The following is a 14,881-nucleotide window of genomic DNA, read 5'->3' on the forward strand; positions in this document are numbered from 1 at the left end:
TTCCCGAAGGGCGCAGCTCCCGCCGGCGGCCCTCGCACCTCGGCCTGGCAGGGCGGCACCGCCAGTCCCCCTGAGGCCCTCGCCCGGGCCTTGAGCCGCTGGGGCTTTGCACGACGTCGAGTCCTCGGAGGTGCGTGCTGTCAAGTCCTCAAGGCACAAAAGTGGGCTACATCCAGGGCTGGCCTTGATTGGATGCGGTTTTAGGGACCACGTGCGTGCGATCCAGGATTGAAATTCCTTGCGTGAACATCCCTGCTAGGCTTTGCGTATTAGCTTTTATGGCTGTTTTTTAATTTAAGTCATCTAGAAAGAAGGTGAAAATAACTATTAGGTTTTGTAATAAAACACACGTCCTGCTTGTCATCACTTCCACGCTTCAGTTGCCTTTCGGCATAAACTCTGACTTGATTAGGATTCAAAGCCCGATACTGCTGCTTCACAGCGGAGTTAACACCAAACAGCTCTTATGACACCATGACTCCTGCATGGCCGTTTTTGGCCTTCAGGGATTGTATTTCCGTACAGTTTTGGATTGGCAAGGGGTGTGCCGACACTCAGCAATTCATTTGTCATCCTCTTCCCAAATTCCCTGTGTACTGTGCCCAGTGTGCTGAGTAATCTTAAATGGAAAAAGAAAAAAAAGCTTTTTTCTATTTTTTAGAAAGGTCAGTGTTTGTGTATACAGAAGGTAAGAAATATTGGGCATCTGTTAAGACTTTGCTTTTTTGCTGACAAAGGTAAACTGATTATTCATAAAATGTTTCTTTGGATTTAATATCCCACTATATTGAGTTGGGGAGCAGTGAGAAAGGACAGGAGCAGTGTAAGATTTGCTTGTTTCAGTAAACAGTGAAGTTGCTGTAAATACCTTCCCTTGATCTAATCCCTTTCATTGACCAATCTTCCTGTAGCCCAGGTTTGGGCTAATTTTAAATTTCTCAGAAAGCAAGGAAGGTACTCTTTCCTTCCTTTTCTGTTTTCATGCCTAGCTATCAGTCTGCAAGAGTGAATTCACTCTGACAGGCTTTTCCTACCTCCCCTTTTAATTCTACTAAACCAAGCACAGCTCTAACAAAGATTCCAGAGGAAGAAACTTCAAAGGCAGAGTTTTCTTAATGCTGTGTCTGTAACCTCTCAATGTCTGTTCAGTCCAGATGCCATCGATCCTAGTAGCTGCATTAACTTCCTGGTGTTGGCTAAGGGCATATTCAATTGCTCTATGTCTTTGTTTTATGAACCACTGAATCAAGATATTTGGGTATATTTTAGAATTTGTGTTATAATCACCATATCCAAAGAGACATAAACAGGAAATCAGACAGAATATTCTTGCTTTGCAGGTACAGCTGCACCAGCAAATATGATCCCTGCAAAGACATTCCCAGTCCAGCAAAGTGTGGGAGACACAGACGTCATTCTGAGGTTGAAGACTGTCCCATCTCTCCTGCCTGGTGAGCCTCAGCAGATTCATAAGCACTCCATGGTCTTCTCTGGATGTCCTTTCTGCTAGTGAAAAGCGTGGTGGCTGGGAGTGAAAACAAGCCACCACGGATTGAAGTTTTATAGAATGGTGTTAATGGCTCATGTCATGAGATTTAGTGAGCGTGTAACAATGCCAAATCATAGGAACTGGTTTATTGCAATTTGTCTTATCATAAACTCCTCAGGAATTGGTGGGCCTTTCTTGTTTTCAGAGACTATGCCTATTTGAGTTGTTTATGTAGGAAAGACATCAGAATGAGTGAAGTTGTGTAAAGCACAGAAAGATTTGAAGAAGGTTGTGCTGGGGAAGAGCAGCTAATGCAGGCAACAAGAATTTTCTTGATGGTCCCCGTCATTACAAATCAGTCATCTAGTTGGTTGTGAAATATGGTGTCACGCAGAAGAAGTCCCAGGGAAAAAGAAAACTATTTATTTTGGCTGTTAGGAGGTTGGTTGGTTGGTTGATTTGTTGGTTGTTGGTTTTTTTTTATGCAGTGGAGCTGCATTATTCATTCCATTAAAGTGTTCTCACTGAGATAACAACCAGAGAAATTAAGTAGGAGAAATTTTAAGAACGCAGAAAATCATTTTCAGTTCAGAGTTTAGGAAAAGGTCAGAGAGCAAGAAAGTTAGTGAGAATATTCGTAGTGCGTATAGCTGGGGCTGTGCTGCAGGTTTGCTGCAGCTACCATTACAATGAAAGCCTCAGAAGACTCTTCAGTAAAACATTATGCGACTTTGACATTGTTCAAATCCTTTCCATGCAGTTGTTGTTGGGAAACATCCTGTACTTGCTTACATAGAGAACTAAGAGTAGTCTTATGGGGGTTTCACGATGAGGTAGATACCTCAGCGTGAGTTCGTAAATACTGTGTGAAATATTAGCTGAAATGGGATTTTGAGAAAAGCCAGTGGAAAGGTGAGTTCCCATCTGTAAAAAGGCTCTTTGTCCTCCAACAGATACTAAAACATGGAACCTGTAGTCAAACCACTAATATCTTCATTCAGTTTTCCCTTTTCTTTCAATATTCCTGAGTGCCCACTGCAATACCAGTTTTTGTTTGAAGTCTGTTCTAACTTCGTCTGGCCTGTATTTGTAAATGACAAATCTAACACAGAGCAAGACAGGTAATCATGAGCATGTGGATACCCATCTCAGACATGGTATGATCTTAGTTGAGCTTTCCAGTCAGTGTCAGCTGGGGGATTCAAAGGAATGCTGCCAACTTTAACAGACTGATTTAATTCTGGAAATATCATTAGATCAGATAATACAGAGTTGAAAAACTAAAAAAGATTAGATTTTTTTAAAAAGATCAAAAATTAGTTTATTAAAATTTTGTGTTTAGCACTTGCAAATGGTCATTTTTACCTTTTCTCCTGTGAGTTTAGCCCGTTTCCCTTACTGAAAAAGTTCTTTTCCTAAGAACAGCAAATTGCATGGCTTGGCGTAAAGAAAACCATACACGGTAAGAGGTACTAGTATTTTTTTAATGTAAGACATTTAAAAGCTAGAACAAGATAATGTATGTAGCTCTTTAGCAGTTACAAATAACATATGTTCAATTTAGCTGTAGTTATGCTAATGGAAAATAGAAAATTGGAAAACACTGAAGGTAAAAAGGTTCAGAAAGAAAAAAATTAATTGGAGCTTTCCAGGGGCATAGTTTAGAAACAAAACTTAGTCACAAGGAAGCCAGCACAAATATTTGTTGCTTTTTATAGAATAATTATTATCCCTATATGTGTTTACTCACTGTTAAAAAGATCAAGATAATTTGTGTGAATAATACCTAATTACCTTTTATGGAGTAAGATAATTTTATGTTAGGTAATAAAAGAAGGATTCTGCAGGGAGGCAGAAGTCCTCTGCCATTGTACCAGTGCCCTCCTCATCTCAGCCAGTCTCTGCGGGGTGCTCATTAGTAGATGCTTTTTCTTAGAATCTCAGGTAAGCTTTGTAAGTTTTTTCCTCCCTAACAGATTAATTACCCGTGAGAGTTCCTTGAAGGAACTTTTCAGCTGTAGATTGGAATATTTCTTACACATTTCTTTCTTCATTGTCTGCAAGATTATAAATTTCATACATTTTTATTGTAATGCTTAAGCCTTGCATATCATATTTGCAGTGCATCATTCTTGCTTATTCACTGTTGCTTATTTAAAATTTTAACTAAAATTCTTTTGCCTGTTACTGTGAAAACGTTTTCACTTTGGGATAAGCAGTTTCAATTGTCAGGATTCCCAGTGCAGAGTGGAGAAGATGGGGTGAAAACACTACCTGTTCCTGCATTAATGCCAATGCTGTGAAGAACTTTTTAAAAGTGACAATGTAAATATTTCTATTTTCCAGCTGTAATTGTTAAAAACCAGATGTATTCTTGCAGGCTTTAATTGATTCCCCAAGATGTTTGCCAAAGCAACAAAGAATTTTGTGAGAGAAACTGACAGTGGAGGTGACTTGATTCCTGTCTCTCACTTGAACGCCTCGGACAAGCTGCAGCTTCTGAGCTTAGTTACAAAGAGGAAGAAATTCTGGTGCTGGCAGAAGCCCAAGTATCATTTCTTGACGGTCACCCTGAATGATGTGCTTACTGAAGACAAGCCGATAAAACCAGGTAAAGTCCTACTTGGGCAGCACTAGTATTGCAGATAATAAGAATGCAAAGCCTAATCTTTTTTGTTATTATTCTCAGTCACATTACTAGAGGGATCCTTTCAGAGGGATGCTCTGAAGTATTCTCCATCTATGGAAATGAGATGATCATTTAACTGAAACCAGTAATAACAAATGTTTGTTTAAAAAAAAAAATGTTTTGCCTGTCTAAACTGCTGAAATTAAGTGCTGAAGGTTGTCAAGCTGTACAGTCCTACTGTTTAATAACAGTTCTGTCTGCAGCCACAGAAGCTCCCCTAGAATATTTTTTGTATACTGCGCCCAAGGTCAAAAAACACTGCATAAACAGTGTTTTATTGGTGACAGCAGCCCAGGGAATGCTTACACAGGCAAGGCCAAGCAAGTTTTACCACTGCTTCCTTTCTTCTTGAACAGACTGTTAAAAATGGTTGACCCTTGTACTTCTTTCTTCATCCAGCTGCAACAGTCCTAACCAGGTTTTAGGATTAACAGTCTGGAATCCCATATTTCTGGGCATGTCACAATTCCATACAGGAAAATAGATAAGTCCTTAAATTTAGATGTTAAATCTGGCTGGCTTGGAAGATTAGCTGGTTCTGGGTCAGTTCTTCAGTTTATATATGTATAAGATTCTGAGTTGGTTTAAGCCAATTAAATGCTTCCGCTGTTTTTCAGTGAGCTTTGGGAAAACCCTATAATGAGATATGTCAAGATAATGGGAAAATAATAACCCTGTTGTACAAGCAGGTCTGTTCTGTAGTTTGTAGCTGAACTGAGTTCCAGTCATTCTTTATAAATCTTCCATAGCATCTGAACTCTGCATTTCAGTTACCTTATATTTTCCTAAAATGGCAAAATATAAAAGATAGCAGAGCGAAGGTGATGAAAATATAGAGGAAGCAGAAGTAAGAGTTACAGAGCTGTAAATTTTATTATTTACCTGCTCAATACTGTTCCTTGCCCTCACTAACTTGTCATATTTTCTGTAAGTTTTTGGTTTTCCAATCACTTCAGGACTGTTTCAGCACTTCTCTTCACAGGTAGAAATTACTTCTTTTGCTTTCCTAGTAATCGTGGAGTCTGACTTTGCAAAATATATGGGGAAGTTTGAAGATTTTGTGCAAGGAAGTGTGGAAACTTCATTCGGAAAGATCAGCCTGGGAGCTGGAGGGAAGGGCTATGTGGAAAACCAGTCCTCATTTGGAAACCTGAGGAAGCAGGAGATTGACTTGCAGCAGCTTATGAAAGACGTCAAGGACAGGTATGTTTTTAATGTTGATGTTATAATGGCCAGGAAAGATTACTGAGCTGAAAAGACATGGGTCAGCTGTGATCACTGAGCAATTGATTCTGTAGCGTTGTCACAGTTTGAGAATTATTTTTATTGTAAGCTCTCATTTTCAGGTGATAAATCATATATATATAAAAGAAAATTTCCAGATTCTGAAAGCTTGATGATCAAACTTTTCCTTTTCATTTTTAAAAACATCTCTGAAATTTCATCTTATGTATTTGCATGAATTACCACATGGAACAAGAGCCAAATTCTCCCTTTGGAGGACTCTACTGAAGTAACAATCTTGAAAAAAAATTGATTGGTTTATTTGTTACTGGGGCAAATGCTATGGAAACCGAATTCAGAGCTACTAATGTTCCTGTAAGCAAGCTTTATAAATTTGTATGTGTGTGTGTGAGCAGCTGTGCTGGAAAGTTGGATTATTTGAAGTTGAAGGAATAGCAAAGGTGAGCAAGCATGGTCCATGCGTGTTCCACTGGTTGAACAAAATATAGTTTATATTGCTCACTGTTACACACTGTAATAGCTGAGAAGAACTATAATCTTAATTTTACAAGATATGCAACACTTCTGTCCTACTCTGAAATTGGATTTCTTTAATCTTGCAATAAGACAGTCATGGACCAAAGCCTACTTGGCAACGAGCTGACAAGTCAGGGGTCTACTCTGTACTGCAGGTCCTGACTCGCAGGAGATGAGGGTGGTTTGTGACAGCATTGTACCCTCAATCTGTAGCAAGTGGTGTAATGCATTTTAATAGCCTTTGCTGATGCTCCGAAGATAAAGATGATAGGTTTTTGTTATCAGTGCAAAAGTTGTTCGAAGCAGTGTAAATTTGCTTTAGATACACTGATATTCTAGAAATAATTAATTGTCCATTTTCGCAGGAACAAATGGCTGCTGTTCTTTTTATCGTGAGCATTCACAAATCAACAAATTTATTATAATAGTGCACCTTGCTATCTTTGTGCCTTATTAAAAGCAGAAAATGATGCACTAAATGTATGTACCAGGCCTGTAAAATTAGTATGCATCCAAAATAGTGTCAGTTGAGATTTAGAATCTTATTTGTAACACAAGTAGATAGAGTCCTATAGAAAAACAAACAAGTAACTTCTGTTTAGATCAGCAAGCTTCTACTTAGTTTTCTGCAGTAAGTTACCTACTCTGTTCAAACAAATAATCCTCCCATAGTGAATCAGATTTACTTCAGCACATTTTGGGATTATAATCCTGAATGTAACTAAGTACTTAAAAATGTATTATCTTCTTTTGAGTATGGAAAATCAGTAGCTCTGCAGTGATCTGAATATAACTGTAAATGATGTTAATGTGTGTGCCACTTTATGGAAGGAGCTAGTTCTTAGTTCATAGAAAAGATGCTTATAGGTTATTAAGGCTTATGATGCAAAGTGTATAACTGATATCCAGAAAGTCAGGCTTCTGGGTTCTGGCTTCCATCAGGTCACTGAAAATGATGAGGATAGCAGAATTTTTATTATTTTTTTTCCTTCAGCATAACACTGAGGCTCACTGGAAATTGTGTTAATGCCTTACAAATGAAATTCCAGTTACTCATTCATAAATATTCTATGATTTATGGTGGATTGTGTCCAAGCTTCTAGCTTTTGTCCCATTCATAGAGTATTGTACGGCATTCAGGAATTCAGTGTTCAGGAGTGCTGGTGCCTACATCATTAGTGATTTTTCAGATGCAAAGCATTATGGCACAGAGAGGATGTTTACCCAGCAGTCCTTGTGAGATGAGTCAGCTAAGTGTTCTTGATTTCATCTAATAACATACGTTGCTTGTGCTTGTTTAATCCATTGTTTTATTTCTACATATATAGCCTAATTAAGTTGGATTTTAAAATGTTCTTGTATTAGGCTGTTGTAAATCAAAATTGCAGATAAATAGCAGAAACCCCTAAAAAATGTCAAAGCTGATATGCTTTCTAAACTAAGTCATGAGAGTCTTCGAGGTTCAGCAAGCTGGAAGTGCTGAGTGGCAGCAAATAGGGTTCCTGTCACTTTTTATGTGAACCTTCTGAAGGAAAATCCTATTGATCTCTTAGATTCCCAATGCTGCATTGGCTCTTCTTTTCTGAAAAGGGATGACAGCTGAAGGATGCAGGATGAGATCCTTTGTGATTTGCAAAAGCAATGACATTGTAAATGCAGAACATGCGTATTAACATAGTGTGCAATATAAAAATAAGGTTAAATGGTACTTGGCATATTTTATTTGTGCTTGCTAATTCACAGAGCACTGTAACATATTGATTTCAGATCAGTCCTGTACCTTTAAATTTGGTGAGATTTCTATGGATTTAGGAGTATATTCCATCTTCTATTTTAAGGCTTTCAATACTGTCTGCGGTAAGATCCTCACAGAGGAGCTGACGAAGTATGGACTGGATAGGCAGTGAGGTGGATTGAAAATTGGCTGAATGACTGGGCCTGGAAGGTATTGATCAGTGGTACAAAGTCTAGTTGGAGGCCAGTGACTAATGGTGTGCCCCAGGGGACAATTCGGGGTCCAGTCCCGTTTAACATCTTTGTTAGTCATGTGTGTGCCAGTGCTGATGACTGTACCCTCAGCAGGTTTGCTGATGACACAGAACTGGGAGGAGGGGCAGATACATCCTGAGCGTCATGCTGCCACCTGGAGGGACCTCAGCAGGCTGGTCTGGTGGGAACCTCATGCAGTGCAACTGAGGGAAGCGCAAACTTCTGCAAGTGGAAATGCCCCAGGTACCAGTACATGTTGTGGACTGGCTGGCTGGGAAGCAGCTTTGCAGAAAAGGACCTGTGGTGTCCTGGTGGACACCAAGTTGGACATGAGCCAGCAATGTGCCCTTGCTGTGAAGAAGGCCAGTGGTAGCCTGGACTGCGTGAGAAGGAGTGTTGCCGGCAGGTTGAGGGAAGTGATCCTTCCCCTCTACCCAGCGCAGGTGAGGCCACACCTGGAGTACTGTGACCAGTTCTGGGCTTCCCAGTACAAGGTAGACATGGACATACTAGAGAGAGCCCAGTGAAGGGCCACGATGATGATGATGAAGCTGCTGGAGAACCTAATGTTTGAGAAAAGGCTGAGTGAGATGAGACTGCTCAGCCTGGAGAAGAGAAGGCTCGTGTATATAAATCCTGAAGGATGGGTGCAAAGAGGATGGAGCCAGGCTCTTTTCAGTGGTGCCCAGTGACAGAACAGCAGGCAATGGACACAAACTGACACATAGTAGGCTCTGAACATCAGGAAACCTTTTAGCACTGTGAGGGGGACGGAGGACTGGCACAGGTTGCCCAGGGAGGTTTTGGAGTCTCTCTCTTGGAGACGTGATCCTGGGAAGCCTGCTCTAGGTGGCCCTGCTTGAGCAGGGAGGTTGGACCTTCCAACCTCAACCATTCTGTATTCTCCCCTGAATACAGTGGAGAGGATTATGAGGATGTTATAATCTCTGTAGTTCTCATGGATTAACAAATTCACTTGTTTGTTTTTACCATGTCACTAAATAGTGTTAGGTGATTGAAATAGAAGTTCTGAGGGGACACTGACAACAGAAAGAAAGAGGATGAAGTGACAGCAGTCAGTTCACATCGGCTGCAGAAAACTTTGCCTGTCACACTTCCATCACTTTATATGAATGATTCCTAACTCTATGATAAGCATATTAGAAAAACAGTAAGTGGTGTTAGTAGTATACTCTGGCATGACTGAAAGATATTTTTATGCTATATTGTACTTTAATATGCACTTTGATTGTTTCAGCTGTTTTCCATACTAAGATGAAAATAGGTTCTTATTCCTAGTCTGACTACAGTGGAAGTTCAGCCCATTTTGTTATTTATTCTTTAAAACTCCTCGTATATTATGTGTATGATGAGAAAACCATTCAGCTTTCTACCAAAGGTGCTACGTGGGTGATAGGAAGTCACAAAATGTTATGAGACGGGACTGAGTAAAATCAATTGTGTGTGTCTGTAATTTAAAAAAAGGATGCCAAACAGAAAATAGAGGAACTATCTGTCATTTTCAGTCTCAAAGTGTCTGTGAAGGTTATTCTGCAGGGAAAATAGTGAAATGCTATCAATAAGCAGATTGTAGCAGATACTGTGTTCTGGTATGACTGTAGGAAGTAGGTCAGAGGTTATATTTGAAACTGATTAACAAAAATATTATGCATCTGTGCTTGGTGGAAAGTGGCAGAGAGGTCTGGTGGATTTTACTCCATGACAGTCATCTAGAGGTCTTTATTAGAGAAGGAGCAAAGCTGGGTGAAGGCTCTCACTGTGCAGCAAGCAGCATTTGTGTAGAAGACATTGGACTATTGTGCATTATAAATGGAGAAGATTGAACAAGCTGAGGAATTCTGGCTGAGCAGTGCAAGAGGTTTTGAAGTCAGTCCTATGGGTGTTACAGAAGTTGCATTTGGATGAGGCTGTGAGAGTGGGCCACCCATGTCTCCGCAGCTGGGAGAGGAGGTGTGTTGAGGTGACATTGCCCAGTGCAGGACTGAAACCGTTTTTCACTCATGGGTAGTTTGGACTAGTGAAAATTTGTGCAAGCAGGCAACAGTCTTCAGTGTGAGGGTGGAGAGTACAGCAGTAAGCATTCTTCTTAGTATTTGTAGTAAATTGGCGAGTGTCTTGCTTTGAGGATTTGCGGGGTGAGTTACTGAGAAGACTAGACAGAATTTGATGGGAAAATGGTCCTAGCCCCCCTCCGTTATGCCTGATCTAGTCAGAGATGCTGTGGCTGAAGGAAAGACCCTCTGTCTCAGCTGTGGGGTTTAGAGCAGGCTCCTGCTCTCTCCTTTAACTGTTAGAGCCACATGTTTTCTGTTTTCTCTTGCCTTCCATTCGTTTCTGCATTTCTTCCTTCTTTTGTGCTTCCAGTCTGGAGTAAATTGCCTTTTTGCCTCTCTGTTCTCCACTGCTTTTCTCATACAAGAAGAAAAACGTTGAAGGAAGACTTTGCATTATAGGAGAGTGGAAGTGTTTAATCTAGTTAAATGTGGAGAGAGTGAGACCAAAACTCACAGAAATTCTTTTCTGTTCATGTTTGAGCTGTAGAGCTTCCAGCATAGTAAATCATTGACCTCAGGAAGGTTATTTAAGCAGAACAAACAATCAAACAAAGACCCACAGTCCTTATCTTTTAAATTATCTTTATTTATACAGCCTCATACTCCATATATTGATAATGGGACAGAGCAAACCATCATCTCATTATATTTTATATAGTGTTACTTTTGAGTACTTCAGCTCAGCTTCTCAAAGTGGGAAGGAGTACAGTGATGTAGTACAAGTAACACAAAGACTGGTGAGGGCTCCTGTGCAATAGATGGTGAAAGAGATGGTGAGAGTCATGGTTGTAGAACAGAAATAAAAGTTCTGGAATGTGACCTGTAAAATAAAAAATGCAGTGTAATTCGTGTGCTTGCATGCATGTATTCTCAGGGATTTAACTCAACCACTTCTTGTTATTCAGATATATATTAATGATATTCAGAGTGTTACGCTAGCAAATGAGTTCAGGTCTCGCAAAAATACACTCAGACTCAGCAGTCATTGCCCTGTAATACTTCAGGCCCTGCTCTGATTGTCAGACTTTAACCCTGTTGCATTTTGCTCTTGATGACTACCTACAATGATAATTTAGATAAGCTGGGTATTTGCTTACCTCATGTTGTCTCCTGAGTTGATGAGAAGAGCAGAATGTTTTGCCTTCCACAGGCTGCACCCCAGTAATAACTTGTGATAACTTGTCATAACCCTAGAGTCTAAGGGGTTTTCTGATCGAAAGTTCAGTGCCAGTAGTCTAGAGGAGAGCACTTAACTGTGCTGTATTTGTAGCTGTTGATAAAGGTATGTGTTGTAAAGCTCTGAATCAAGTAGTTACTTAGTGGGAAGAGGAGAGTGTTTCTGCCAGCTTTACAATTAAACACATCCTCTGAAGTCCCTTGAATTTTGGGGTTGAGGCAGTGGCCATGTCTCTGCCACACAGGGCAGCTCTGTGCAGAGGACCCTGTGTTACCTCTGAGACACAGTGCCTGTGGGACATCAGGGACCAAAGCAGGTAGCTCTGTGCCTGATGCTGTTAGTGTTGCTGCATAGCCTCCAGTGCTGGGTCAGCTCATTCAGCATGGCCTCAGAAATTTCTTCACTGTGCCTCTTTGCAAGTTTACCTCTGTCTTCTGACTCTTTGCCATTCTGCTGCTAGTTCTGCTTCTGAACCTCAGCCAGGGGCGTGAGGGGGTCTGAGCCAGTTCCACCTTGGGCAGAATACCATAGAAGTAGATGAATTAATTACTTTGGTCATTCATTTGTATAGAGTTAAATTATATTCTATATGCTTCTTATGCTATTCAGAAATAGAAAATCTGTTTAATCTGTATTTTTCTACCTTTGATTGTTTTGCTTCTTTTGCTCTAACTTTTGGGGCTATCTGGTGAGTTTGTCATCCTCCAAAGCAGGCAAAAAATACATCCTATGAAAGCAAATGACAAATTGCTTTTGTACATCTTCATTGTATTTATTTCTTTGTGGCTGCTTAGTTTGAATGTTAAAATTGCAAGTTCTTAGTACATTAATTTGTATTTTCAAGATGTTTAGCACACCTCTTCAGAATCAGAAATAAGTATTGTGAAGTATATGATAGGCTTGATGGTCTGTTATTGTGATAACTAATAGCTCTGGTCTGGCAGACACTTCTAAGAGCAGTGGTGTTTGTGATTGCTTCACATTTCTTCAATTTTTGCTTAATCCAAAGATTCATTGCATTCCAAGCATAAAGCATGGCTTTGCACCAAAAGAAAAAAAGTTATATTAATAATCTCAGGAATGTTTGGAGATGCTTTTCTAGCAGCTGCTGTGTTGCTTCAGAGGTATTTTCTTTCCCTTGTTTAAACAATCAACTTTAAGGCTTTCAGACAGTTCATTCCAACTGATTGAACTTTCATATAAGCATGTAACCCTCCAAAGATCAAAAATTGCCTCAGGATATTTTTAATTTAATAAAGAACCAAGCTGACTTCAGACTTATACAGACTGCATAAATCCAAAACTCCAGAATCTAATAAATCTAAAACTTTTTAATTAAAAGTGGAGATATCTCAATTTAAATAAAGCAGAGTCAGACATGTCATTCTGTCATATTTTTGGGGAATTGCCATTTAGCCCCATGAATAGCCATTTACAGTAAAAGGGAGGAGAAAAGACTGAGTCACTTGAGCCAGGGATAGCAATCTTTTAATCTTTCAACTGTCTTGCTAGAATTATCTGTTCATAGAAAATATGACATCTCATCTGAGGACCTCCGATGAGTATTTTGCAAAAGTATAATATAATTGACACATTTTAATAAATTAAATACAGTTAAGAAATTGCTTTAACTGTTACCAGACTGTCTGTTAACATCCCAGAAGACAAGGTAGTGAATTTTGTCATCTTTTCTTAGAAAACCTCTCATACTGTTTCTGGGAGTTCGGTTTGTTTCTTCTGCTTATTCTAAGAAGAACCTAACTTCAGAAATACCTCTAGCAGCATTTAAATGCATGCTGAATTATATTGTGGAGTAGGGATGACTCGTTAAGTTGGAGGCATGGGCTAGAGATTTGAGGTCCTTTCCACAGTTAATTTTTCTTTTGACTGTGACAGTCCTGGTCGTGAATTGTAAATTGTGAGGTTATACCCATGAATAACATGGGACTTTATAGCAGTTGTTTTTTTTGGTAATCTTCTCCAAAATCTGTGAAATCTTTTCTGTGTTTTTTTATGTCCAGCCCTTGAAAGTACTTGGTCAGTGCTGATCTGACTCAATCAGTTCAGCGTTTTGAGTGAACACGGGAACAGTTCCCATAGCAAGGTGTGAGAATTGGCATCAAGATATCACTCTCTTAGTGTGCTGTTCATCCCACCTGAAATTCTAGTGGCTCAGAATTTGGCAGCAGCGTGTCAGGGCACTCCTTTGCCTGGACATGGACCTTCAGAGGCCAAACCAGCATTCTCTGTGGTGGTCGCCTCAAGCTGTCCTAGTCTAAGATGAGTCTGGACATCAGCACTTGGGCATGAAGGAAGGAGTCCATGTCACTTCCCCTGTTGAGAAGCACCTGATGGCACAGCTGCATCAGGTGGAAGGAAGTACAGAGACAGGGTTAACAGGACTGAATGTGACAAGGAGATAAATGAGAGTGAGTTTGGCTAGGTGGCTGGAAAGTGGTAACAGTGAACTGTGAGGAGAAGGGACTTGAACAGCTGGTGTCATCTGAGGGGGGAAGATAACAGAGAGATTATGTGAAGAGGTGAGCTGGCTGGCTGTGGGACGAGGCTGAGATGATTGAGAAGGAGGGGGAAGAAATGGGACTTGATCTGATAAGGTGAATGAGAGAAAACCAAGAACTCTCACAAGGAAAAGTGGGACTTGATTACCAAGAGAGAAACTAACCAGACTGGGAGATTGCTTGCTACTTATACTTCCTAACCTTCAGTAGCTTAACTGCAACTTTGCTTTTTCTAAGCAGAGCTTTGTGATGTGTGGATAATACTGTTACATTACATGCTTATTATGTATTGTGCTGTTATAGGTATTTTTATTGTGTGTGTGCCTACATAATGTATGCACTAGTGGGCCAGTCTGCAGGGAGTTCATCGTATTGACCATGAGCACAGGTTTTTTGTTTGTATTTCCTGGTGACTTTTTTGGTTAAAATAATTCTTTTGAGTAAAGGCTTCAGGATGTGGTCCATTGACTTACTGACACCGTTTGTGCTAACGTGAGACCCCGAAGAGACTGGTTAGCTGGCATTCCCTGCCATGGCCATGTTAATGTCAGTGTGAGTTCAGGGTAGCAGAGGATTCAGTCTAGTGTCCACAAGCCTAGCTGGTTGTTTCATATTATGCTGGAAGATTAAAGTTGTCTTTAGTTCTCCCTTGCTTTTTTTTCTTAGAAAGTAGTCAGAAAACTGCCACTGGTGCTCAGACTAAGGAATCAAGAATTCAGTACATGTGTTGGGACTTACTGTGGAATACAGATATTTACTGCTACCAGATAACAGAAGAGAACATAATAATTTTGAGGAGACTGCTCATATAGAAACCATTGTTGTTTTTACAATAAAAGCTTCTTCAAGCAATTAAGAAAATGTTTTCTCTCAGTTCTATTATTTATGTCGTTAATGGTGTTTTTTCTTTTTCAGAACTATAAATGTAAACAGTAATTTACTACAACAAGTAATAGAAAGAAAACGTGAAGTGCTGTGCATCTTGAGAGAAAAGATAATAACAACTCAGAAGTGTACAATATCTGAACATATCCAGACAGAGGAAAAAATCAGCGGTGTGATGGGATGCAGTACAAAGATAGTAAAGGTAAAATTTGTTCAAAACCTGCAAGGAATAGAAAATTTGCAGATTATCTGAGAAGAAATTATGATTTCTCCCAACAGATTTCAGAGTATTTTTCA

At 39.8% G+C, this 14,881-nt stretch overlaps 1 protein-coding gene across 4 annotated transcripts in view; it reads left to right on the forward strand.

Moving 5' to 3' along the window:
- GSDME (gasdermin E) overlaps positions 1-14,881 on the forward strand; it is a 35,138-nt gene that overhangs the window by 7,610 nt on the left and 12,647 nt on the right. Inside the window, exons 1-6 of one of the 4 annotated variants that reach the window (XM_026841703.1) lie at positions 7-211; positions 1,341-1,451; positions 3,314-3,433; positions 3,870-4,100; positions 5,189-5,381; positions 14,615-14,786. In XM_026841703.1, coding sequence (XP_026697504.1) covers positions 3,890-4,100; positions 5,189-5,381; positions 14,615-14,786 — 576 coding nt within the window. In that variant the 5' untranslated portion in view covers positions 7-211; positions 1,341-1,451; positions 3,314-3,433; positions 3,870-3,889. Of the gene's footprint in view, positions 1-6; positions 212-1,340; positions 1,452-3,313; positions 3,434-3,869; positions 4,101-5,160; positions 5,382-14,614; positions 14,787-14,881 lie in introns of those variants that run through there. The other 3 variants (XM_026841702.1, XM_026841704.1, XM_026841705.1) reach the window with 3 other exon arrangements.

This window comes from Athene cunicularia (assembly GCF_003259725.1).
Source record: "Athene cunicularia isolate RWA chromosome 2 unlocalized genomic scaffold, athCun1 chr2_part1, whole genome shotgun sequence".
Taxonomy (NCBI): Eukaryota; Metazoa; Chordata; class Aves; order Strigiformes; family Strigidae; genus Athene; species Athene cunicularia.